The 27,025-nt window shown below is 38.1% G+C and overlaps 1 protein-coding gene across 11 annotated transcripts in view; it reads right to left on the bottom strand.

Moving 5' to 3' along the window:
- The window catches only part of USP34 (ubiquitin specific peptidase 34), a 112,633-nt gene that overhangs the window by 61,875 nt on the left and 23,733 nt on the right, over positions 1–27,025 (bottom strand). For all 11 annotated transcript variants that reach the window (XM_032103737.1, XM_032103745.1, XM_032103742.1 and 8 more), the window contains exons 4-12: positions 24,272–24,322; positions 23,960–24,109; positions 19,676–19,743; positions 12,445–12,637; positions 9,470–9,531; positions 2,852–2,933; positions 2,667–2,759; positions 554–679; positions 16–145 (exon numbers count right to left, since the gene is read on the bottom strand). In XM_032103737.1, the coding sequence (XP_031959628.1) occupies positions 16–145; positions 554–679; positions 2,667–2,759; positions 2,852–2,933; positions 9,470–9,531; positions 12,445–12,637; positions 19,676–19,743; positions 23,960–24,109; positions 24,272–24,322 (955 nt within the window). The remainder of the gene's footprint in view (positions 1–15; positions 146–553; positions 680–2,666; positions 2,760–2,851; positions 2,934–9,469; positions 9,532–12,444; positions 12,638–19,675; positions 19,744–23,959; positions 24,110–24,271; positions 24,323–27,025) is intronic.

Below are 27,025 nucleotides of genomic sequence, written 5' to 3'. Positions count from 1 at the left end.
CGGAAAACCACACACCTTTTTTGTTTCCCATGGGCAGGTTGGTACTCAGTAAAGATGCAAAGGAGCTTTGCTTTGACAGCTGAGCCTTAGCTGCCAGTGCATTATTCCACAGGGCTTTTATCAGCATGGATGCCAAATACAAGGTCTGGAAAGAAAACCAGGGAAAAGTACCATTAAGCAGCAGGTTTTGGATATAAAGATCCACTGTTCATCTTTCTCTATGCCAATATTACAGCTCACCAAAATAAACTCATCAAAATAAACAAATCAACTAACTAATGTTGTGTGAAACACATTCTAACTTCAGACAGGAAGTTAAAATCTTCTGTCAGTGGTTATGAAGTCTTTGAAAATCTCTAAAGATTAGACTTCAAAAGCCAGAAAAGGTGTACTTGAAGAAACATGACATCTTTACTCATAGAGTTCTCCCTTTCTGCATTAGTGAATATTCCTTTTATTGCATTCCTTCAGGAAGACAAATCCATAATTGTTGTTTAACAGTCTCATTTACTTGCTTTTCTCATGACAGCGATTCTGTTGGCCTTGTCTTTACCTGTTCAGTGTGAGCACTGGGATGAAGAGTTGAGACAAGGTTAAGAAGGTGTCTAAGCGGGACAGGGTCCAAGTTTTTGATCAAAGAAGGAAACAAGTCGTGTATGTAACGACTGCAATGCTTCAGCTACAAGGTACAGACAGAGAAAGTAACAGGAACAGCAAAATAAACAAATCAATCAAATATTGTAGCAAATAAACATATTTGTACAAATTCTCAGGAAGCAGTTATTGAATGATTTCAAACTCCAGCAGATTTGCAATTCTGACTAAAGTTATTTTGACACTGTAAAGTCTGCAAATGTACCAATCAAATGTAACAGTTCCTTCCTTAGTTCTAGTTCTGAGAGATGAGGTGAAAAGAAGAACTGGAAGTTTGTTTTGTGTTTGAACTTAAATACAACTTCTAAAATATTCGTTTATACAGTAAATCTTGAGGGAAGCAGTATTTGCAATGATTACCTTATTAGCAGTGGTAAATACAAAGGAAGACTACTCAGGAAGAGACTGTGTGAACTGTGTGAGGATTATAAAGAATTCTTTTGTCTTTCCAGTAATGGATGTCAAAAAACACGGCAGTGTGTTCAGCTAACTACTCTATTTCCACATTAAAGTACCAGGGCTCCTGGATGATTCCTCTTTGGGTAAATGCTGCTTTTCAGAGTCACTTAAAAGAGTTTCATTATGTTTGTTAAGATGTTGTTATTCAAAAAATAAAATAATGGTTACAGGAAACTTCTAGAAAAAAATTCTTACATTGGTTACCACACATGCACCTCAAAAGAGGTTTTTTTAATTCTTCATTTATTTAATTTTGCCTTCCTGGCATGAAAATATCTGTGTCAGCAATTTACTATGTACAGGATAGTACAGTCCAACTTTCACAGGATTCACAGCAGAGTGAAATCACGTGGGTTCTATACAAGGAAGCATTTAAACATCTTGAGATAACTTCAACTTAGGGAAGATGAGTTTTTGTCTAAAAGTACATTTAAAAAGTGGAAAATACACTTTAAGGTCTTCTATTCTTTTAGTCTAAAGGTGTCGGGCTTCTAAACAACATTGGAGGTTTAAGCCTTTGACAGGTAGTAATCAGGATGTACTTAATTCTGATATCAAACATATTTTGAAAATGTCACTCTGCCAAAATGAACACTTAAACTGTAAAAGGATTATCAATATTAGGTAATTATATTATTCTTAAAGCAGTATAAAATGTATTAAAAAATCCAGAGGTCTAACACTGTGTGAGATGCTGTGTGGAAACATCAAGGAAGTGAAAATATTGTTCTAAAAATGTAGTGTGAAATAAGTAATTATTAATTACTCTAATACAGAAAGATGTTGGAGCAAATGCTGTTCCAATGAGCATTTACTAACATTCCAGCTGCATGTTTTAATGACAATGGACCACACTGGTTTCAGAATGTGCGTTCAGTACTACTTGATTGAAAGAAATTACAAAGAAATATTGAACACATTAAAAACCCTCTTTAAATTCTACCCTGTGTAACAGTGTGTTCCCTAGGCCTGCTCAGACCTATTGTATTCAAACCCCTAAATAAAAAATGTCACAACCTAAAATAACAAGCACAGCGATCCATTAAAAGTAGCACACAAATAAATCTTCCTGAAGGCAAAAAGCCTATCAGAGTTTCCAGCCTTAGCAAGCAAAAAATAAAATTTCAGTGCCTTCTATAGATTTTAACACCAGCAGAGGAGCACAGCTGTAAACTTCACTGCCACAATTTTCACCTGATTCTTCCCACCAGGAGTACCAGAAATGGAAGCTACACAGGAGCAAGGCAATTTTGCACAATAGTAAAAATATTGCAACTACCCTCCAACCTTCATCCCCATTCTTGGTGAAAACACTGTCCTTGCTATACAACTTCATTTTTTTCCTTTAAAAAAAAGTAGCCAGGGTGATTTTTTGCCTCTAATAAATAACCCAGTAACTGTGGCAGTTACCTAACTTGACATTTTGGTCAGCAAAATCTTCAGGCAGCCAAGAAAACGCAAAAAACTCAACTTTAGGAATGTGAAACAAAATCAACTTATTTTATATTGTTTTTCTTTTATCACTCCTGCAATTACAAAAATTTGATATATACCTGTGCTGCAGCCCAAATACAGTCTATATGTTGAGTACTAAGTCTCCCTTCAGCTGCAAGAAAATTCAGAATCACTTGGCACTGTTTGATGATCTGCAAAGTGAGAACACAGTGAGGAAAGATTTACTAGAACAACAAGTTAATGCTCCATGTTTATACCAAATTAACAGTAATTAAATACAAACCTCAATATGTAAATTTGGTCCAAAAATGTGCTCAACTACATTGTTGCTGATAAGCCAGTCTGCAAGTTCTTTTGCAATTGACCTGGAGATGAAATAAGAGTGGAAATATAAAATTATCTCCCTGTAATATTTACTCTGTGCTCTTCCCTAGCATAGCACATCCTGCAAGTTGATATCTGCAGTTGTAGTGAGGGCACAAAAACCTTCTGAACACAAACCATAGTCAATGTTCATTTTTCCAAGCGGGAAGCAAATGATTTCCATATTTCTTTTCTTTAACTGGAAGACTAAGGCCAAATATCAACATTTCCCCTCTGGATCATCAGCAAACATAACCAATCATTCTACTAATTTTATTAGTTAATGCTCAACAGACCACGCGCAAACAATTCCAAAGACCTCACAGGTAGGATTTTGACACTGCTATTTAATCCAAGTTTATAATGAAATTCCAAAGTACTGAAATGTAGCTAAAGGTGGGAGTGACAGAAATTATTTTCTAAAGAAGCCATGTACATAGTTTTAGATTCTCTTACACAAATGGCAACTCTCCCAAACCATGTTTGCCATGGTCATACTTACACACGTGCAGCACACAGATACTTCCAAATCCTCATTCTGCTTCATCCATAACCACAGGGAATTTACCCACTGCCATTCCATAAGCAAATATTCAAACTGACCAGGATAAGGAAACTGAATTTTCCAAAACAAAAGTTGAACTTCCAGAAAGCACTGCCCTGTCTGGAAAGCAGTGCATAAGCTCCTTTTTATTCCTTCTCTTCAAGCAAACGTTTGTTTACCCCCATTTTGGCACCAGAAGCAATTACAGGACATCAGAGTATTTAAAGCCCAGCCTTTGGTTTAAAAGGCCCTGGAATAACAGTGCTCTGTTTCACAGGGAGGAGAGGATGGAGGGAGGGGTGTCATAGAGGACTTGAGGAAGAGTTATTTTTACCACTTCTCTCTATGTCACATTTATGGTTACTATTAAAATCCAGGACTGCCGAACCTTTATCATGCTCAAGAAGGAAACAGGATTCTTTAGGTAAAAAGAGATTGCCAATGCAGGTTTTCCAAACAGGATTCACTATTCAGGGGCACGCTGCCAGTGCTTCGATTGTTTTGAACTGCCTGATCTTTGTGGTTGAACTCAAGGAGCAAAGTTCCTGTTACCCCACATCATTTCCATACTGTTCTCTTCTAATTCCAGGACATGGGGAATCAAATATTCTCACATTGTTCAAAGATAATGTCCTGTAATTTAAGTCATTTAAGTAATAACTGGCTCGCAAGGTACAAAAGTTTGCCAACAGTTATCATTTACAGCTTATCAATAAATTAGTTCTCACACTGTAAAGTCAGTTTGACAGGGGATCTGCTCAAAGAGGGATTGAAAAGATAAGCTACATCTGTTCCATGAATCCAAGATGTCCTTAACTTCCCACAGCCTCATTTCAAAACCAAACCAAAACCCAACTATCCCCAATACCCAGAAGATGCCCACCCAACCCAAACTTTGGCACATGCACGTTTCTGACTCTACCAGGGCTTGGATTTCTGTCTACCAAAGTCTGAAGAAAGACCTTTCCTTTCTTCCTGGATCTGAATTTTTCAAGGTGTAGCTTTCAGAAGGAATCCTGGATAAACAAACACTGCCAGGCTCACTAGGCAATGCCAGTACGAAAGGACATATTCCTCATGGGGTCTCTTTATCCAAACACTCCTGCTCATGGCACAATATCCATTAGGCTTTGTAAGCAGTCATATGTTGCATTTTAACCACTCCAAAGGAAAGAACAAAAGCTCTCCTCTGGAGTGAGTTCCCTCACATTTTATTAAATTACCATGGCAGTTCTGTCTCTAATTCACACCATGCTTCTTCTGAAAAACCACAGATAATTCTTTTGAAGGAATGCCTTTTTTAATGGATGTATTCTCAGCAGTAACAAACTCTTTATCCTTCTGGTGAGCTCAACTGTGGTAAAACGACATCTCAGATTTCTGAAGGTACATCAAATGTTCATTTGATATGGATTTGTTGAGGAGGACCAAAAACAAGAGGATCCTTGTGCAAAGCAGAATGAAGCCCTTGTGCTTCCCAGAGAGAACTGTTCCTCCCAGAAACTGAGGGCTGAAAGCATAGCAATCACTACCTTTTAAAATGATCAAGTTATTACTCCCACAAAGTATTTTGCTCTCTGATTTACTAAGGAATATATTTACACTATCAGATTCAAGGATTCATCAAAAAAAGCTGATTTCAGTGCAAATGAAGGATGTCTGACTTCTTTCTGAACACTTCCACTTCAGGAAAGGTTTTCTTGAAAAAAATTACTCTTTCGCATTAAAGGAAATGGCAAGAGTAAAAATCATGTGTTATGATCAAAGCACAGATGTGCTTTTCCCTCTCACATGAAAGCAGCAGCACAAGGAATGGTTTTACAAATTAGATATCCAACTCAGACAGACCTTAGGAGTAAGAGAATTCACCTTGGGAGTAACACATATTAGCTGTTTTTCATGGATTTAATAATTGGATAGCAATAGGAAAAGTCATTTAAAGAACTTGATACTCTCTGGGAGTCTGTGTTGTGGCTGAGGGAGGAGAAGAGAATAAAAAGGCAAAGGTAGCAGCTACTCTGGTTTAATTGTCTCTCTCACACTGGAAATGTACACAACACTTAATCCATTTCTCCCTAGAACTTTTCATGTAAACTCACTGATAATTCATGTCTGTCAAAAATAACTGGTTTACTTCCAGGAAATGAAATTCAAGCATTTTTGACATAAGTTTCCCCAGGCATTCCATGAGAGTGCAAGGGAGAGAGTGGGAGCTGTGCAGTTGGTGATATAACCTGATGTTTGGAACTGCACTTACAAAGAGGGGGAGCAGAGCCTGATTTTTGTTCATATCCTTCAGTTTATGCATTTTCCTGGTAAGTCAAAGAACACCTCTCTATGAAAGGACTGGGTTAAAGTCCTAAAAACATTTTAATCTAAAGCTGTGGTGCAATACTTGGTACCCACATGATGACCCAAATCCAGGAACAAATCCCACAGCAAAGTAACCCCCCTTCAAAGGAAACCTTATTTATTCAACCAGTCAATTCCCCACGAAGCAACAAAAACACACCAGCTCAGAGCTGGATGAAATACAACACTGAGTCCTCAACATCACTGAGAAACAGAATATAAAAGCTCCAACGAAAAACTGCAGCTCTGTAACTGGCAGCTTGCAAGGGAGGAACGCTAACACCTCTTGACAACATCACTGAAATAGGATCTACAACACAACAGATGTGAAACCCTGATCTCAACTATTTAGGATCAGAAATGCGAAGAGGATACAGAAGGCACCTTCCCAACACCCATTCAAGCACATGTTTTTGCTTCTGAGCACAAATTTTCCTCTTTGATGCTCTGCAGGCTCTGAAACCGCCACTCTGACATCATCTGGAATATTTGTTTAACTACTGTGTGGGCCACAAGAAAGAAACATTAGTGAGCTGAGTGAAAAAATGCACTTTTTCCCCCCCAAAGAAAATCTGAAAAGATCTCTGAAATTTGGTTGAGAGAGAGGAGAAGAGGTGTTTAAATAAAGCTGCCAGAAACTGAAGTCGGTAAGCTTAAATAAAAATTGAGAAAGCAAGAGTCAACATAAGGTAAGAAATTGCAGTGAAGGGAAAAAGCAACACAGAACTTGCAGTTGAGTATCTCAATAAATAAGGAAAGAGAGGGAAAGAAAGGAGAAGAAACAATCCAGTTCTTTCTGTTCACAGGTGAAAGGAATTCTGGACACCTGAAAGTGATCTGCAGAAAGCTTTTAAAGTGAGGGTAATCAAGGTTTTTAAATGAGTCAGGAAGTTGTCTCAGTGTCAACCTGGAACCTGAAACCCGAATACTTGGCTGCCTGCCAAGAGAAGAGTAAAACAAAATCTCTCTTTACACATGTTATTTCCAGAAGCTGACAGTATCCTCACTAAAGAAAAAAACAACACGTTTTCCTCTTGTGGTCCAAGTAACACCAAAAAAAAAAAAAAAAACCAAGTATCTCTCACTTCCTGAAAAGCATCATCATTTTTCACTGTGACATCAGCGAAACAGTTGCAGGAATCACTTATTCAAAGACTTGGAGACTCTTCTGTTCAGTCTCATTATTTTTAGCTTCAGTAGATTTCACACTCCTCAGTACCTCAGATTGCAAAGAATCTGATTCTGTCTTTAGAGCCAGGAACAGCTCAATTAAAAGTCCATCTCTGAGGGATATGATGCAGTTGAGTGGCAGAGACATTGCCCACATCTGGACCACGCCCATCCTCAGTCACCACAAAGCCTCAACCTTTGAGAAGGGAGGGAAATGAAATCTCAAAAGACACACAGATAGCTACAGAACAGATCCGTGTGTCTCAGCTTTCTGCTGCTTTCAAGTGCAATTTGTGACATCCAGCGTTTTCCTAGACAGAAGATGCTTTAGAGCTTGTCTTACCATGGAAAAACTGCAGTGAGGAGGATAAAAGTGGGAAGCTACCGTTGGAAAATATTTGCTAAAAAATCCTGATATCAATTCTGAGCAAGGAAGAGCTAGGACTAACTGAAAGCTGGTTTTTTTTTTAAGATACCTCCCGCAAACCCACCTTATCAAGATACAGAAGGAGAAATCCCAAAGGTTGACAGTTCCAAACGCATCTGGAAAAGTCAAAGCATATAATGGGGATGACCAGACATAATGCAGAACATCTTCTTTTGGCAAATCTGCAGAGGCTACAAAGGTACAAAATAAAACTTCAGACTTCCTTTCTCCACTAAGGAAAGAACACAGGAATGAAAAGCTTTCCTTTTGCTGCTCATTCAGTCACTGCCAACTCCCTAAGTGCCTTTTCATCCAAAAATTTCTCATGAGCAGAGTCTGTAATGAGAGGGAAGCTTTGTACTGAACAAACTGGAGAAATGAGACATTTTCCCCATCCTCCTGCTCCAGCCCTTTCTGATTATTTGGCTGGAAGACATCAGTGATTCCAAAAGATATCTGAAGATGAGCAGCACTACTTGATACTGATTTGCAACCACCTTTCAGGTGAAACTCCAGAACAACTGTAATGCTGATTTTTTAAAAAAATCACATACTACAAAAGTGGAAAAGAAGGTTTTCTGTTCGTGCTGCATTCCTTTCAAATGACAGCCTGTTTACAGATGCCCCTGCCAAGAAAGTAATATCCCAAAGGAGAATTTGACAATTTCCTTCAGCTTTAAAATAACTCTGATGCTCTTGCAGAGTACATCTGCTCTTCTGCAGGGAAATTTAACCACTCTTCTCTTTTTCCACATTGATAACTTTTCTTTTTTACATTTGACACAGAAAATCAAACAGCTTTGTATCAGGTTTAAGTGGCACAATCACTTGTTACTGTTACCATGACCTAAAAACTACCTCTGTTTCATATTATCAGTGTGAGGGAAGGAGAAGAACAGGATAAAGCTGAGGTTTGTCAGTCCCAGTGTAACAACTCACCCATGAACTGGCAGCGCCGTGTAGGAAACACCCCAGCCGACCTCACATTCCCAACATGTTCCCTCCTGGAGTATTTACTATTTAATTCTTATTCCCAGGGTATTTCCACATCTTCACGAAAGCAAAAGTGCCTTAGATTTGATTCTCTCTTTTAAAATACCAACAAACTCCCACAAATTTCTCTTCAAATATCTATGGTGCTTTTTACATGAAATCTATGGAACTGTGGTCATGACTGCAGCCAGATTTCACTACAAATAGAACTATTTGTAATTAAAGTATCCAGACAAAAGCAAGACACTGCTGCTGCGACAGACTTCCCATTAATGAGCAAAAGGTACTGGAGAGTGTGTCAGTGGCCCCCAAGATAAACAGAGTACATCACCCCCCAAGAGAAACTTTAAAAGTATAGTATGAGTAAAATTCTATAATTTAAACACTTTGCCTGTTATTTCACAAGAACAATTATTTCAAATATCAAAATATGTATTTTTAATTTAAATTCTTGACAGTTATAACATTAAGTTGAGTTATTACAGAAATGAACATTTCCTGGCTGAAATACAATCCCACAGGTCAATCTTCTTGAAGATTTATGTGAGTCCTTTTAAAATTGTTCAACACACCCAAATTATACAAATAATGGCTTTGAAAAAAAAACCCAAAAGCACTGCCTCACAAACTCAGTAGAAAACTAATAATAAGGCTGGGAGCCAGTGATGGCAAGACAAGTCTTGGTTAAATAAATAATCCAGAGAAATGAGAAGATGGTAAAAATTGTATGAAATGGATATGAATTAGCTGGTTCTTATTATATATCACAATGGAAATAATAGCCCATTATAGGTATTTATTACTTCAGGATCTACATTTTTCTAAAGCTTACCTTGACTCTACACTTTAACACAAAAAAAAAAATCCAGAAACATTTAGAAATATTTTATAGTCACCATTTAAAACCATTTATTAACCCCCTGATTAGAATATTTCTAATCAATGTCTCAGATTATCACTGCTCCCCCACTGTGTATAAACCATAGCAACAACAGAGAAGAACTGCAAGCATAGGAAACACTTGAAGTATTCAGAATAAGGTTCCTACTTACGTTTCTGTGTCTGAAACTAATGACTCATTATTACACACATCATTGAAGGTATGAAGTTGATTCTATGGTTAGAAAAAGGAAGAAAAAAATTACAATTTTATCCAAATATTTGGTGAGGTAGTTTTCTTGTATTTCAAAATAGTATTAGTGACATTAAACAAATTTTTATAAGACTTTATATGTTTTTCAGTAAGTTGTTTAGACAAAATTAGAGAATGAAAATCAGGTATTTTTACATGAAATGAAACTTTCAAACACGTCTCAACTGATACATTTAAGACATTACAGAGGAAAAAAAAGCCTGTTAGAAGTTTTACATCTCTTTTCCACTTCTTCCCTCAGCATCACCTTCCAGACACAGTGATGGCTCTGAATCCAATTCTTTGCATGTACATAACATCTTTTTAAAGATTCTAAATTATGCAATAGAACTTATTTGGCATGTTATTTTTGAAAAAAAAAATTTAAAGGCACAGTAATCTGATTTTTTGAAGTTAAAATTATACTTGTTGCGTAACTTCATCAAAATATTTACTCCTTTCTTGAAACAAATCTAGTACATGCACTCTACAATTCAGGTGAATTCACTAATCTTCTCAAATCTTTACACACAGACTTATTTGTGTCTAATCTCAACGATTTTCAGGGGGCAAAAGTGGTTTTGAAGAAACAAAATGGAAAATACGCATTGAAATGGGTGAGACATGAGAGCCTGACTACACAATTATTAATAGATTGGTTACTAATAGAGAATTTCAAATGAAACATATTTAGGCGTGGAAAAACAGATGACAAGAACTTCAGGAAAAGGCTGTTGTGCCCAGTTAGAACTGGGTCACATAAAGCAGTGGAAGCTCACTGACTTTTCTGAAGATTCACCTCCATATGAAAATGTTTTGAAAGGGCTCAAAGAGTGACAGAGTCTTGAACTGTTCCTACCACCAATTTTAAATCCAGGGTCACCATTGAGCAACACTTCCCACACTAAATCCTTCTCCAAAGCAATTCTGACAAATATGTTCTTTTTCATGTTGGGATTTGCAAACAATTTTTACAATAACTTCAACTAAAAGCTCAGAGTTCTGACACAGCAGCACAAGACAAAGCACATGTGGGACAGGGTTGCAACACCTTGCTCTCCCTCAGCTCCTAACAGGTTTTTCACTTCAAGTTTTGTTTCCTTGAATGCCAGAGGGAATAAAATCCTTTTTCATTTTTTACTATCTACAAAACATGGTCAGAAACTAAAGGCACCTGTGCCCAGACACTCAACTGATGCAGCACAAATGTGGCAGGGCAGTTATGAAGGACACAAAGGGAGAAAGGCTTCAGCAAGGAACGCTGAGCACTAAAAAGCATCTCCCGGGTCTCATCTCCAGAGCCAGGCCCCAAAGGACAGGAAAAGAAAGTCCTATTTGTGAGGCAATAGTAGAGAGAGAAGGTATTTTGGAGCTGAACCACCTCAACAGGTTACTGAGAGGTGAAATGGAAGAGAAACAAGGTAACAACAAAAATAAAACTTTCCATGACTTGAATGAGAAAGAGGAATAAATTGTCGCAGTGTTCCAGAGCAGTTTTAAAGACTACTCACATAAAAGAGACAGACTCAGTAACTTAGTAGCATACAATATTCCATTTTTACAAGCTGAAAATTATTGGCTTTCATCTAAAAATACTGCAAAATTTTTCTTCTGGTAATACATGTTTGTTATTTAAAAACTCTCATTTTTACAGCAGTATTTATCAATCACAACAGGTGAAAACATGTAACTACTTAACACAACTTCACACTCCCTTAAGTGAGCTAAATGCCTGAATAAATAAAGCAGTTGATGTATTCTTATTTTCGGACTTTGTTTTGGCAAGGATACACAAAAAGACATACACTGGTAGTTGAACAAGGAGCATTGTATAAAACCAAAGAAAAGGATTCTAAATCCTTTGTAAAAATCTAATCTAAAAATCTAATGCAATTGAAACTATGCAAAAGTGGAAATATATTTTAAGATCAATTATACTGCGTGGATGTAGCCCACAGCCTTTTTTCACAACCTAGTAATTTACCTGTATGTAAATAAATGTTTACTTTGGTTAAAAGTCAGCAATAATCTGATTAAAAGTACTTACAGATCTCTTTAAATTGCCCTTTATTCAACTGAAAGTACTTCTATCTCTAACTATAGTGAGAAACAAAATCAAGTTTAAGTAAACTTGTATTCAGTGACAGTCCCTCAGTGATTCCACATCATCAGTTAGAAGGGAGAAGGCCAAATATGTTTAGAAAACACAAAACTGAAAAGGCTCAAATGGATAAAAAACTTCACTTTTGCCCTCCTGTGGGACTGTTAATGGCTGTAGGAAGCCATGACAAATCAAGAATGCCCAGTGTCTCTTGCCTGGTGCAATGTGCAGCATTTCCATGGGAAAGGGAAAGATGGGGATTTTTTTTGGTTTAATTGTTTTCTATTGAATGCTGTTGATATTTACCTCTTCAATTCAGACTTCTGCTAATTAATGCAGAAATGCTCTCTCTCGAGAAACAGACTGTACTAACAAACAGAAAATGAGGTTTGTGCAATACAAAACAGCAGCTAATTGCAGCAGAGTCAAGATGCTGCAAAGGTAAAAATGCAAAGAGATTGAAAGCCTTTCCAAACAACAAATATTGCCGTGGTAAGGGACTTCATTTCAACACAGCTGTCACAAACCACGGTTCTAAGCATGTTGTTTAGCATGTGAATTGTTCAGGTAACGTGAGCCAGTTCCATATGGTGCAGAACACAGCCACCACTTGGACTCAGCTCTCAGCAAACCCTACACTCACCATCATGACTATAATTTCCTAAGGCTGCATGTAAGAGGATCCTGCTGCGTTCACACATTAAAAAACGCCCTCCAAACAAGCCTGTAAATCGTAAATTGCGACAAGAAACACTTTTTGCTAACTGTAATTGATATTTTTTAAAAGTTCTTACTGTTATTTGGCTCAGCCCAGCCAATCTCATTGTTAGAGTTGGTGACATGAAGTATTTGAATGCAAGATCAAGACTTTCTTTATCAAAACACAAGGCTGTATCCAAGGGTTCTTTCACTGTGCTCCACATTAAATCTGCCATGTTCCGGGCCGCACTCTGCCGCAACTCCTGGTCTGACAGTTTACATAAATACCTGGAAGAAATTACAAAAGGAAGAAAAACAAAAAGGGTATGATTCAAACTAGAATGTTCCTGGAGCACCATCTTGATTCTAGCCAAGACGTACGACCAATAGCTCTAAGAATATTCAGCCTTAAAATACCACTATCGGAAGTCGGCAACAATGAAAGAAAAACACCAAGGAAAACCAGAAATATGTAAAATTTTTTACAAAGTAAATAAACTGCTAAAGGATTTCAAACAAGTTAAGTCCTTTCTCTTGCAGTCATCTTAGATGAAGGCTCATCTAATCCTGCACAGTATTCTCTGCAAATGGAAGGCATAAGAAATAATTACTTATAAAAACTAATTTACAGAACCTGGTGGAACCTCAGTCTTACCTAAGCAACTACAAGACCAACAGAGAGAATCTGGAGTGAAATTCCCGTAAAGTTCACATACAGAACACCAACACAACTGAGAATTTCTTCTGAACGTGTAACAGAAAAACGTTTAATAACAAGCTTTCCTGAGCTTATTTCGATGCCATTAAAGATGGCACACTGAAAGGTGCATGCATATGAAGTTAGCATAATTAATTTTTTCTGCTGTACTTCAGCGTTTTGAAGTTTCAGCTACATCCAAACTAGATTTAACTACACAGAAATGCGTTAAAAATCCATTTGTTTGACAGCCTCAGCCTGGATCCGTCCTTGGAGACTGGCCAAATAGATGGATGAATCTTTTAAAAAACACACGAGATATTAAACTACACTTAACCAGATTTATGCACCATTCCTTTGCATTTACATCACATAAACATCAGTAAATTTTTTTTCAAAAGCAAAACTACAGGCCCAGATTCTTATTTAGATTATGGTTCTTTTTCACAGCTCTTGTGTAGAGGCCTTAAAATAAACACACTTAAATGATACTTAACACTGTCAAACAGAGAAAAGAGACTTCAGTGCAAATAATCCCAGAGTCTGGAGATGTATGACAGGAATCACAGATCAGTAACAGGAGAACAAAAGAAGGAACATTCCAGGCTAAGGCAATCAGATCCTTCCCTGTTCTTAGTTGTGAAATTTGTCTTCTCATGTGGAGCACTGGAAATCAAATCCTGGCAAGAAAGTGCTGCTTTTGTGCTATGGGTTCTAAACAGAAGCAAAAAGTAGGGATGGAAAGGGAACATTCATTTAAAAAGTCCAGCAGCAAAGCAGGCCCAGTGACCTGCCTTTAACCTACAGACAGGTGAGAGAAGTTACACTCTGAGGGAAAAATGTCCTGGTCTGTGTTACCAAACATAATTATTTGTGATTAGCAAATGAGGTGATTTGTCATCAGCAAATAGTGATGACAGCGCTTGTGTTCCAGCCACCATCCATGTACGTCCTGCCCTAGTGACAAAGGGACATCCTGCATCTCTGCCCAGCTGTGCCAACAGCAAATCAAATATTGAGGATTTTATGGGGGAGGCAGTGAATGAAAGAACCAAGGCCATAATTAAGCTCCCACACCCAATCACAAAAAAGCAGGTACAGGGTTGTGGGATTTTGGAGTTGCTGTCTCTGGAAATGTTCAAGAAAAGGGCAGAAGTGGCACTTGGAGACATGGTTTAGTGGTGAACATGGCAGTGCTGGGTTAAAGGCTGGACTCAGGGGTGTTTTCCAACCTTAATGATTCTATGACTCTCAGCAATATCAGACCAATTTCTCTCCCCATTTTTGTATGCAAATTCCTATCAGCCCTTGTTCCCAGAGCTTTCCCATGTCCATAACGCACATCAAGTCAGAGTCAGTAGTTTGGTGAAGCATTTCTGAAGATCTCAGGCATGTTCAAACACATCATATGAACTCTCTCATTTTACAAAGGACAGATGAGTGTTTGCATGCACTGAGCAGGGGGATGGACACACCCACATAAACAAAGCAAGGGCGCTTTGCTGGCTTCACTCAATTTCCGTAACAGGACTTGGACCTGAAATCTTCCTCATACTACAAGGTTTGGTGAAGTTACTACATTAATCTAGTTTATAAAACAGAACATTTCTTTTTTTACTGCAATATTATCAGTCTAAACCTACTTTCATTTACCCACATTTTTAACCTGAATCAGGCTTGTTTCATATTTTCTGTATTACAGTATTGAGAGTGTGTTGTTAAAAAAACTGCAAGTAATAGTAAGTGAAACTGTGGTGTAGGTGCATTTTCATAGCTACAGAAGTACTTTAACAAAACCTTCTGTTTTGCCAAGGCCCTAACGAAAGCTACAGAGAACAGAGCACTTGTCACCACTCACTCAGCCCAGGTATTTGACACAAATGGGTTGTACTAACCAGTAAAAAAGCAGAAGATGGCAAACTTCTCTTTAGAAGTGTAACTGCAGCCAACACTAGAAAATTTATTGGCACTACTACACTGGTCATAAATCAAACACGATCATATCTTTACTAGAAAGATTAAAACCACAGAAACTTGCAGAGTAGGCCACACCTCCTTTTTTATTGTGGAAAGACGCAATGGCCTAAACCGGTCTGCATCAGTAACATTTTATGTTTTTAGAGGTATAACATTATTATTATTATTATTAACAAAAAGGAAATCTTTACCGAGCACTTGGCAATTAACATCTTTCCCTACACTGACTACCTGTAAATTTGCTGCATTGCCTCATGTAAGAACAGTGGAGGCAAAAGGTCTATTTAACCCAAAATAGCCACTCTAAAAGCGGATTAAAGATTTACCCCACGTATAAAATAATGGATGAACCTATCTACTACTGTGAATTAATTTATCTCTTTCTATTTATACTTTTGGCTTTCTCATTAACCTGTGCCAGTCAGTTTGACAATTATGCTGGTGTGAAAAACAAACTCCTTTCACTTCTTAAATCTGCAACCTGACAATTGGGTGGCACATTCTCCATTCCTTGTTTTTCAAAACCTGTGAATTACCATTTCCTACTTATTATCTTCATATCATTCATACATGATATGAATTGCCCTGTCAAAAAAAAAAAACCCTCCTAGACTGTCTCTCCTCTTCTCAACGTAAATTTTTTATTGCCACCTTCTTTGTCACACTTCCTACCACCGAGGTAGTTCTGTTATTATCTGCAGGATGGAAGGATCAGAACTGTATAGACAGTATAGAAATGTGAATGTGTGACTGACTCATATAATGGCTTAATAATAGCTTCCATTCTGTCCTTCATTACTTTTTTAATTCCTACATTTTTATCTTTTTGAGTCTGATGAGCATTAAGTCTTAAAAGAAGAGATGAATGATATGACAGGACCTGTGTAATCTACTTAATCTGGAGTTTTTACCTAAATGAGACTTCCAGAATGAAACATACCTTTTTCATAAATCTGCAAAAAGGATACTCCACGTTTATAGGACCTGTCCTGCCAGCCTGGCATACTTCAAATAATCAATTCATATATAAAATCTACATTCAATTTTTTAAAATACCGGTTTTAACCTACTTAAATTATTTCATTTTGCTGTATTCAGGGATAGAGAGAGTTCAGTTTTAAACATGCAGTTCCATGCTAATGTAACGCTTACAATCACATCTTATGCTTCAGGACTTCAGCTACTCAGCTGTGAAATCATCTTTTTTTCCTTTAATCTGACTCCTTTGGACCACAGCTGCAAAAGGGCATCCAGCAGAATGAGTCAGTGCTTCTCAAGTGTCTGGTTATTGCCTTCTGACCTATCTATTCTTTTTACTTTAGATTTTCAGGTTTTTTGGAGGATGGAAATATTTTTTGTGATTAAAACCTTCAAGGCTCATTACAAGAGGTTTTCATGACATGTAGTAGCAAGGAGTAGTTTGGGTACTCCCATAAAATCCATCTCAAGATGAATATTTTTAACAGGAGAGTAATTTGAATTCTCTCAGCTGCATTTTCTATGGGAAGCACCATGGATCAGGAATTGTTTGGAGTTTCCACTTCCTCTGCAGATACCAGTGCTGTGTGCACCCCATGCCACAGCCACACAGGAGCCACTGCCACTTGGAATTTCCTCCCAATGTGCTCCATCACAGAACGTTCTGTTTCTGCTTAACTGGGGCAGAGACAGGAATCCTTCGCAAAAAATGTCTCAGATCCATCTTCAAGCAGGAGACAGCGAGAAGGGGATGAGAGCAGAAAGGGGTGGAACAAAATATGCTCCTGGTCAGTGCTACTGCTGCACTTTCTAAAGGACAGAACTCTTCATTTTCACTTTCAGTCAACAGTCTCACCACTGAAAAACTGCCTTCAAAACACCACTGGTGAGAGCTCCTGCACCCTTGAGACATTCAGGAGTTGGAACCCTGGAGAGCATCTCTCATCTCTGATCTTGAGGCACAAAACAGATGGAACCAACACCTTTGTTCATAAAGAGACATCATCAACTCACCCTCATTTATAACTGCAGGAAGTCAGGACTTTCTCAAGTCACTTTTTCAAGTGTCTTTTAATAAGAATTTTGCAATTTTAAATGCAGAATTCTAAGGTATTAGGATCAGTAAGAGCTTCCTTCTGAGGAGGTCAGAATCACTTTGCTTCCTTACTGAAAGATGTAAATTTTAATTTAGGTAATTTTCAATTTAATCCTTTATTTCTTTCCCAAACTGCTTAAAAACACAGGCCCCTCAGAGGCAAGATGTGAATGTCTGTGCTCCACTGGCCAGGCAGAAGATAACATTTATTCATCTTTTTCTAGGAGCAGCAATAATGACAGCAGGATTGTGCCCATGATCTCTGCAAATTCCAGCAGTGGTCTCCTCTCTACAAGTACACACACTTTGCTGTTTCCTTCATCCACTCCTTGTGGAAATAACCATAACATAAAGGGTAACCTCAGCTGACTAAAAGTTCTGCTAAGATGCTGGTCAGGTGATCTCTCTTGCTGCTCATGCTGGTCAGCTCTGCAAAATGTACTTCCTGCAGGGAACCTACAGGAGCAGCAACTGGAACTAAATCAGAGTCCCAGGAGCTCATTCTAGACTGAAACCTCCTCCAAGCCCTCTTAGTTTGCAGGGCAGCAGAAGCTCTGCAGGATTTCTTTAAAAGGTGCTGTGCTGCTGTACCCAGCATTGTATCCCCTTTTTTTTTTGTCTTTTTCCTGAAGTAAAAGCAGACGGAGACCCAGAGACCCAAGCTGCTAAGGCAAGATCTGTAAGTTTGATAGCCACGTGGGGTGAGCTGCATCCATCAAGAGTCATCTTTCCCTGAAGGCATCTGTGTTCACTTCTGTCCCACATAAAGGTACAGCACTAGAGGTTATTTTTGCTCTATGGCCTCCAAGCTTCAGTCCCACTCCATAAGCGAATCATCACTAAAAAAGCTCTGGATTTCATAACACTGAGAAACCTCAGATCCCATCAGGATTCAACTGTGAAAAATAAAAACTGGGAGAACATCCCCATCCTGCTCTAAACCAGGTTTTCCATAGATGTATCCCGTGTCAATGCTACCTGATTGATGTAAACCTACTGTAAATTCTACAAACAGACATCAAGGGCATTATTTATGGCAAGAAGCTGCTGACAAATCACATTTCAAACCAGATGCGAATATTCTAATGGGTAAAGAGGAAGACATGAGAACTCCCCCAAAAAAATCTTCTATACATTCCAGTGACCCCAATTACAACTGGAGTTATGAAATAGAAAATGTTTTAAGCATTACAGGATGACAAGCAAGGATTAGCAACAAAAACTACAGGACATGTTATTCTGTCTCCCTCAAGTAGTTCCTTATTATCAGCCTAACTCTAACTGCTGATGCCTCAATGCCCTTTTTCATTTCCATACATTGCAAGAAGACAGGGAAGGCTCGTGACCAAATTCCCAGGAACACCAACAAGCATTAATGGAATATGTATGGAGACAAGCACTTGAAAATCCTCTGCCTGCTCTCTCTTGACTGCCTCATGATTAATGATTACCTTTATAAGATTTCAAAGATAGCACATCAGCATTAAAGGAGTGCACTTGGCTGGACTGTAACTCAAGAGTGATGTGTTTTAATAAAAGATCAAAATACTCTTCTCTCTGCTGGTATGATTTTAGTAGAAACCATAGTACAGCAAAATAGATCGACAGCCAAGCCAGTACTTAAATTTTTACAGTCAAAATAAAACCAGACCATTTTAAAATATGAAACAATTCCCAATCTCATTGTTCTGGGAACCTGTTTGTTGCCAATGTAATTATTTTTGTTGAGTGTTATTTTATACTGGTGTAGTTAAGACAGAATAATGTGTGAAGGCCCAGTTTTTGCTATGACCAGTGTAAGCACATTTCTAACATTACAGTTAGAGGAAACCCAGAACCCTGGAGGAGCTGTGGACCGATGCAAAAGCAGTGGCCTGCATCAGGAAAATTTAATGTTGGGCCACTGAAAGGGGAATTAGCTGTGACCACACCCCTCCACCTCCAGGCAGATACACACAGAGATAATTTCATCAGCAGCTCACTGAAATGTTTCTATTGTCCTGAGAAACCCAATAAAAACAAATTGCTTGTATAATTAAATACCCTTACAAGTACTTCAGTTTAAAAGTGTTTTCCATGATAGACAGCTTGATAGAAAGGAAATCTTTGGGGCTGGATATATTTAGCTACATAAAAGTGTGAGTAGACTTTTGATCGCACTTCGGTTCCTGCCAGCTGGAAACACCGAACATCAGAATGTGAAGCTGTGTTCAAACTCAGGATCTGAATTCTCGGTGACTGCAGATTGCTCTTCTACTTACAGCATCTCGCTGCAAACTCGATGTACAGTTTTATGAAGGTATCACTCTGAGGGAGACTGTGGTACAATTGAACCTGACCCAACATGTCAGAATGGGGCTGGATGTCACACTCAGAATGTTCTTAACAAGATTGATCTGATCGATACTGAAATCCGATGCAAGGAGCTGCCCAAACTAACTCTAAACATTACCTTCACCCTCCTTGTTGAAATGACAGTCAGAGCACCAACCTGTACAATTAAAAGTGTATCAGCTGCAATTAGAAATAGGTGCCGTCAAAAAGCCCCACAAGAAAAATTCTTAAAATAAAAATTTACCTGATAACGTAAGTCCTAAAGGGTATAATGTGCTGCATGACAGCAGGGATGTGTAGCCATATTCTGATCTATAATGCAAAAACATAAATAGATAAAAATTTCATTAATGACATTTAAAGAGATCAGCAAAAAACTGAAATACTGTCGGTACATTTGCACATGCAACCCCCCTTTAAGAAAAGGCTTTCTTGGTGGTTTCCATTCAACTCCTTACTTTTCTAATTTTCCAACCTGTTATCTGAGGAATGCTTTCGTGGCTTATAAAGAGGATTTGTATCTTTCCTGCTAGTCAACTGGAAAATACAAACTTTGTATAAATAGTATCATACTGCCCAGGTGTCTCATTTTTTTATTTTCTGTAATTTCTTTAGTAGGAAAAACTGCTACTCCACCTTGTGGGTTGTTTTTCTTTTCTTTTTTCCTTAAAACGCTACATGAAAATTATTCCACTCTTTTACTTCCTTGCAAACCACTCCTAAACCAAGTAACATTGACTTGTGTTGTTTTCCATCTCAGGGCTTACATATCCTATAAAATGTTTTACAAGCAGTGATTAAGCACAGTTTTTTACTACCTTATTTGCATTTCTCGTATTTACCATTCTGCCTTTACCACCTTAGCAAAGCTGAATGCAGGAAGAAAATATATGCAGAGGAGAAAAAACCCTTGAAACAGCTACTTAGCACCGCTGTGAGGAAAAGCACCAACCAAACAACTTCCACAGGCAAAGTCAGAAGTGCCATCTGCATTTCAAACAGGAATTCTGAGCCTGCTAAACCTGTTACTCTGTGCCAGGTAAGGGATGGAGCACAGATGAAACAGCAGCAGCTGTTGCTCCTGCCCACGTAAATTCAATCATGTGCACGCAGAACCCTTGTGAAAAGCAACCCTGTCACTCACTCAGGGCCCTCTGCATCCCCACCTCTGCTCTTAAAAGAATTTCAGCTTTGCAACTGATGCAAGAAAATCTGCCTAAGGACTCAATTCCACATGCAGAAAATGTATATATTCCTTTTTGACGGGAGAGAAAACTATTAGGCTGCAGTCAAACTTATCACCAGTTTCTTTTCAACATTTCCAGCATTTGCCAAGGAACTTTCTGAGTCAGTTCTGACAAAAATATTTGCAGGCTCACTTTTTACAAGGCAACAAGCACTGCACAGAAACAATATAACCTACTTTGCAAGACAAACCAGCCAAATCTTCACACTGCAAAAAAGACCACATTTGGAATAAGCCTCTGATCCAACTGGCAGCCTCAAGAAGGAAAAAATGCTAACATCCCAAAGATACAAAGTGTCACTAGAAGATGCTTGTTCTAGAAACAGGAATTAAACAACATTTTGACAAGGAATTGCAAGGATGACAAAGATACTACTGTGGTTACACTATTTGATTTTTAACACCATGTACTCTGCTTCGAATACAGTATGAAACACCAAAGAAAATACATTTCTTTGTGAAATAAAAGTATGAAATGTTATCATTTTGTTTTTATAGCTTTCACTGTTCACAGAAATTTCACTCTGTATCAATTCAAACTCGTAAGTTGAAACCATGCATCTGTAAACTTGTATTACACACAACCTTCAGCCTCAGAATTCAATTAATGCATCATTTCATATGTTACAAATGAAACTGTGATTTTGAATATGGACTCACATTTGCATACTAAATTGTTTAAATGACAGAAAGTAACATATATAAAATTACATCACCTCGCACCTGTAAAAAGACAAAAAATAACATGAAATTACATCACTTTTTGTTTCCACCTGCTTTTAAGACAAAGTATTCACTGCATCTGTTCTGTTCTCAAGTTTCAACGAGTTTTTTTTTCTATTATTTGCTCTTTATCAGAAGTAATTAATTGCTAGAAGGTAGTGGCTAAAGAACTCCTTCACCTTATAGACTTGAAAATAAATTCCAGCATGGATATTTCAAGGAATCTTTACAAGAATGGCTACTTAACTGCCATTCTCAAGAGCTACTACAGCTGTGAAAATGCATTTAAGGATTACTACACACTGTGGTCTGGCTTTACACATTGGGAACAAGTTAACAATTGACGCTGCAGAGTTCTTATTGGAATAAATATCTCTAAATCCCATAAAATCAAATGCTCTGGGATAAAACCAAGTCAGATTAGCAGAGTTCTTGCTGAGACCACCAATTAACTAACCCTTGCTCAGTTTTGTGAATGCTTCTTTTTGTTTTAGTGGAGTTTGGTGTATTGGTCCACAATCAGAAAAATTTATTAAATTATTTATATTTATCTAACTGATATGAACTATACAGTGAAATGATATAAAAACCAAAAGAGAAAGAGAAACTTTATAACAAAATCCTAAGTTCATGCATCATTATAGAGGGGGAGAAATACCTTTTTTTTTTTAAATATTGGCAAGGTAAAATGTATTTTGTCCAAAAAATTAGCTGCTTCATTTGGCTGTAATAAGTATGTTGCATTTGAAAGGCAGCAGCAGTGCTACCAAGTACACTGAGTGACATCAAAATGCAGCAAGTGGATGAATAAAGCACATTACAGCTGGAATATTTTCTTATATTTTCTGTAGTGAACTGACATATAAATAATATCTAAATATAATTTTTTTAAACAGTCTTCCTCCAGCTCACACACAGATTTGCCAGCAAAGCCAGAGAGAGTACAAAAGAAAGGTGCTCGCTGAATGGGAAAAGATGCAATGCTGGAAGAGGCTGAAGAAACAGTTCTTTTGGTAATGGTTTGGGTTGAATTTCATTTTATCTGCCAAGTTTAACCATAGAACTCATCTAAAACAGCTGCAAAAGCCAGCTTAATGGGTTACCTACTAGAACCAAAGAGAAATGCAAAGTTGCTAAGTAACTGAAAGGAGAAACTTGGCTGAGAAGTATTTTGGAATAGGGCACATCACTAAGAATAAAGAAAATAAACAATTTATGTGGAGAAAAATAAAGACTTTCAAAAAGGAAAAAGAAAAAAGGCAGTTGCACTGATATGGGATACTCAGGAAATGGGATTTGAAGTCAGAATGCTGGTTTAAAAACATGCTGGTGTGATAGGGAGCTGCCACTCATTGTTCAAGCAGTTTTGCCCCTTCTCACAAAAAATAAAACAAAAATGCAAAAACGTTTTGTAACCAAAATTTCCTTCTGAACCAGAATAAGCTACAAGAACACAGCTTTCAGCAGATGGTTTGATGAGGACTGCACTGACAGCAGCTGGAGATGAAGAACTCATCAGCTCACACAAAAAGGGCCAGAAGAGAACATAATCTCACAGGCTGAGAACATACCTCACAATCAAACATAGGGAGGCACTGCACCAGCCCCCCTGGGCAGCTTTAGAAGAATGGAGCAGACCATGGCCTTGCCCATTTGGTCTCTGACCTACAAGTCAGGAATTACCACACTAAAGGATCAGGAGAGTGGGATACAGATCCTCAACACCAGCTTGATTTCAATCACTGGCTCCCTCTGTGCAAAGCCATTCCAGTATTTACTCAGAACATCCTCCTGGTTGGAGGATAACAGCAACAAGGAAGGGAAGATGTGTGGGAGGAAGGATCAGATTTTAAGTATTTAAAATTGCAAACAGTGTCAAAATGATGTCAAACTCACTTTGTACAAGGCATAACAAACTACTGGTTTCCTTTTTGCCCATCCCCAAGACAGGTCACAACTTCTACCCTCACATTACACCAAGTCTTCATATGTCCTTCCAGGACTGGGTTTTATTTTTATCACCAATCTCCTTCAAATCTCCACTAAAATCAGTTCGTAATTCTGCCAGACAAAAATCCCTGAGATTTCAAAATGCAGAAATGATGGAGGAGATGCATTCTAAAACTAAGGGGGAAAAAAGATGATTACCTCTATGCTGCAAATGTGTATAATGGTATAAAATCACATGAAATTGAAGCAAAAATAAATCCTTTGGGCCTCATAGGGAATAGCTGAGAAGTTAGAATACCCTAAAGAAACTGAAACCACTTCCACGGCACAATTTCAGGGGCAGAAATGGCCTCTGACAACATTCTTGTATGTATCTTTTGGGGCTGTTACAATCTTCCTATCTAGGTACGAACTTGGAAAACTACTTGTGTGCTTCCAGGAGATGCAGAAGGTTTGGACAATGAAATGCTCTACGGATGAGCAAACCTCATTCCCAACACGGAAAATTTACAGCCTTTTTATCCCTCCCTGGTCCCACAGAGTTCCTCCAGACTTCAGATTCCTTTCACTTTTTGTGCTCAAGTCACAGAGTTTAAAGGGAATACTCACATTAGACACCACTGTGATAAATGCATGTGCTATAAGAAATGGCAGCGTCTCGGGGGTTCCGTACTCAAAACAATCCTTCATGAGGGAAAGGCCATTTTTTCCACAAAACAGACAAACATAACGAAGCAAGTGCAATGGTACTTCTACATCCTAGAAACAGTCAAAAAACAGGAGAAGAATCAATAGTAGATCATTCAGACATACAGGAAAGTCAAAAGCTACATTAGTGTAACACAAATCCATACAGAGGAATGAATATGGTTATTTTAAGTTTCTAGGAAATGTGCACCTATTTAAAAGTGGACAACTTACATTCATATCACAGAACGCCCCTAATATATTGCTTTCTTGAGCAGAAATATCCTGTTTAAAGAAAAAAATTAAAATTAATTCAAGCAATAAAAGCACATTTATAGAAAAAAAAAAGCAACTGCCATTTACCAGGTATCACAGTCAACAACAGAAAAACCAAATTCCTAATTCAGAGGAGGACAGAAGCTCAAGCTTTGCTCCACTTTTACAATGCAAAACAGACTTTTCTGTACTTTTTACCTCTGCTAATATATATGAATACACAAATATACTTAGGAGAACATTTCAGCAGTGGCTCTCAAAAGCTGGATTAACAGATTATTCTTCAATCCCACCCCTGTTGAGATCACTAATTTTTTTAACAGGAATATGGTAAAGGGGATAGTTTGTCACGCCAGCCTGAGAAATACAGAACATAACCAACCCAGGGACTTTGGAATGCAATTTCTAATAAACATGGGACATTTATGCAAACATCTGAATTTAGACGAAAATCCAGGACATCCTACAATCCTACATATAATGATTTAAAGGGTTAAAATGTCAAAATATTCATTGCCATAAATATCAAAAATCTTTAATTTCAACTACTATATTTTTATATATAGTATATATAGTATATATACTATATATATGTAGTATATATTTATTTTTAATAAATGCCAAATTTTTACAGGAGTGAGCTAAGTGACGACGGGGAAGGAATTGTATCACCGTATCACTCTGCTGGCTACTTGCTGCAACAAGAAATCTATTTTCTGGAAGCACTAAACTGAAAAGGGTTTGGGAAAACAGCTTTTCTTTTTAATGTCCACAACATCCACTTGTTGGGCAGTATAGAGTGGGAAGCTTCCTTATTAGGGCTGTAACTTATTGTGGGTTTCATGCACATTGCTGGGGGCAAAAGGGCACTGAAGGTATAAAATGTGGCTGTAAAACTCTACATTGCCATGGATACTTGTAGGTAAAGGACACATTCCTTTTCTTCTCACCCCTCCATGCCAAACACCCAGTACTGATAGTCACAAATCAAATGCAAGTTTAACATAAAGTAAAGTTTTTAAATGAAATTTCCTGAATATATTTTAAATAGCTGTGTAGGAGTAAGCTTCTTAGAACTGTACCAGAGGATGCTGGAGGCAAGCAATTTTGGATGGATTAAGTGTGATACAAACATTTTGAATTATTCAATATGCTCATATTATAGCTAAGCATTTATTCTCTTTTTTTTCTTCTGCTGAACTCTAAGTCATGCCTGAACTCGTGATACTCTACCAGTTATTTTTAAAACAGCTTTGAAGGCAGTAGGTGGTATGTTTTTAAGCAGCAAGAAAAGGTGTTCAGTGCTCTGCTCATGAAAACTGCAGAAACGGTGTGAGAAATTTCATTAGTTTTCTTGAAAAAAGCAGATTTGTTGCCAAGTGAACTGCAGTTCTTAGAATGCAGAAATCCCAAACTCACAGAGGGCTGTTGCATGAGTCCTGCAAAGCTTGGAAAAGGCTGCAGTTGAGAGACTGAGTCTGGAAATGTGACTTCTGTTCTTGCAGATGGGAAACAGAACAGTCTGAGAGTTCCTTAAGCTCGAGTTTATGAGGAAATAAGAGAATTCCTCATGAGAATCTAATATGGCATTAAATCCCACTATCACTTCACCAGAACCTCGAGCAGCTCCCCAAGACCTTTACCTGGAGAAAAGCTGCAGAGGGACTTTGGAGAAAGGCAGGCAGGGATAGTGTTGGCCCAAAGCCATACAGCAAAAAGAAAAGGGGGAATGGCTTCAAACTGCCAGTGGGCAGGGCTAGATTTGGGATTAGGAAGAAATTCTTCCCTGTGGGGATGGTGAGGCCCTGCCACAGGTTCCCCAGAGAAGCTGTGGCTGCCCCATCCCTGGAAGTGTTCAAGGCCAGGCTGGACAGGGCTTGGAGCACGCTGGGATAGTAGAAGGGGATTGGAATGAGATGAGCTTTAAGGCTCCTTCCAAACATCCCATAATAAAATGTACTGGCTGAGGTCTGACCTGGAGACAACCTTGGTGGAAAGCACAGACATCTTCCAAGAAAATATTTACTTGAAAAGGAGAAGCAGAGAGCACAAGACCCCAAAGAGTCAGGGACTGCAGCTACAGACACCTCAACAACTGATTTTGTTTCCACTTTCATTTCATCCTCTGTCAAGATCTGCTAAATGGTCGGGTAACTCCCTCCACATTCATCGTTCATTCTGAGACAGTGCCAGGTTCAGGAGTGCACTTCACATTGTTGCTTCTTTCTCTACAGGATTTTAAGAGCCTCCTTTTATAGATTCTTTTTTCCCCTCCTGAAAGTGTCCATTCCAGGTATTTCACTTGCAGCACAAAGTATGAAAAGGATAGGGCATACAGCCATAAACCACCCTGTATGCAAGAGTTCTTAAAAATATCCCATTAAAAAAAAAAAAAAAAAAAAGTATGAACATTTCTCAAAAAACCAACCAGATTTTTAAAAGTATTTTGAGTTAATTTTGTTTAGGATGATAAATAGACACAAAGGCCCCTCTGGGCACCAAAAATATTGACAGATTTTAAGAGAGATGTGTACATGGGCCTTCTGGCTACCAATCAGGCTGTCATGGTCTTCACTCTCACTTTAGAGATGTTGCAAGGGACAAAAGCAATTCTTAGCCTGTATCATTTAAGGAGAGAGCTGGATGATCCTGCAGGTAGAAAGCTTTTTGACTACAACAAATCTTGCTTTACTGTTCATTTTAATCCAACTT

This window comes from Corvus moneduloides, chromosome 3, assembly GCF_009650955.1.
Source record: "Corvus moneduloides isolate bCorMon1 chromosome 3, bCorMon1.pri, whole genome shotgun sequence".
Classification (NCBI taxonomy): domain Eukaryota; kingdom Metazoa; phylum Chordata; class Aves; order Passeriformes; family Corvidae; genus Corvus; species Corvus moneduloides.
This window is presented reverse-complemented; position numbering and strand designations above follow the sequence as displayed.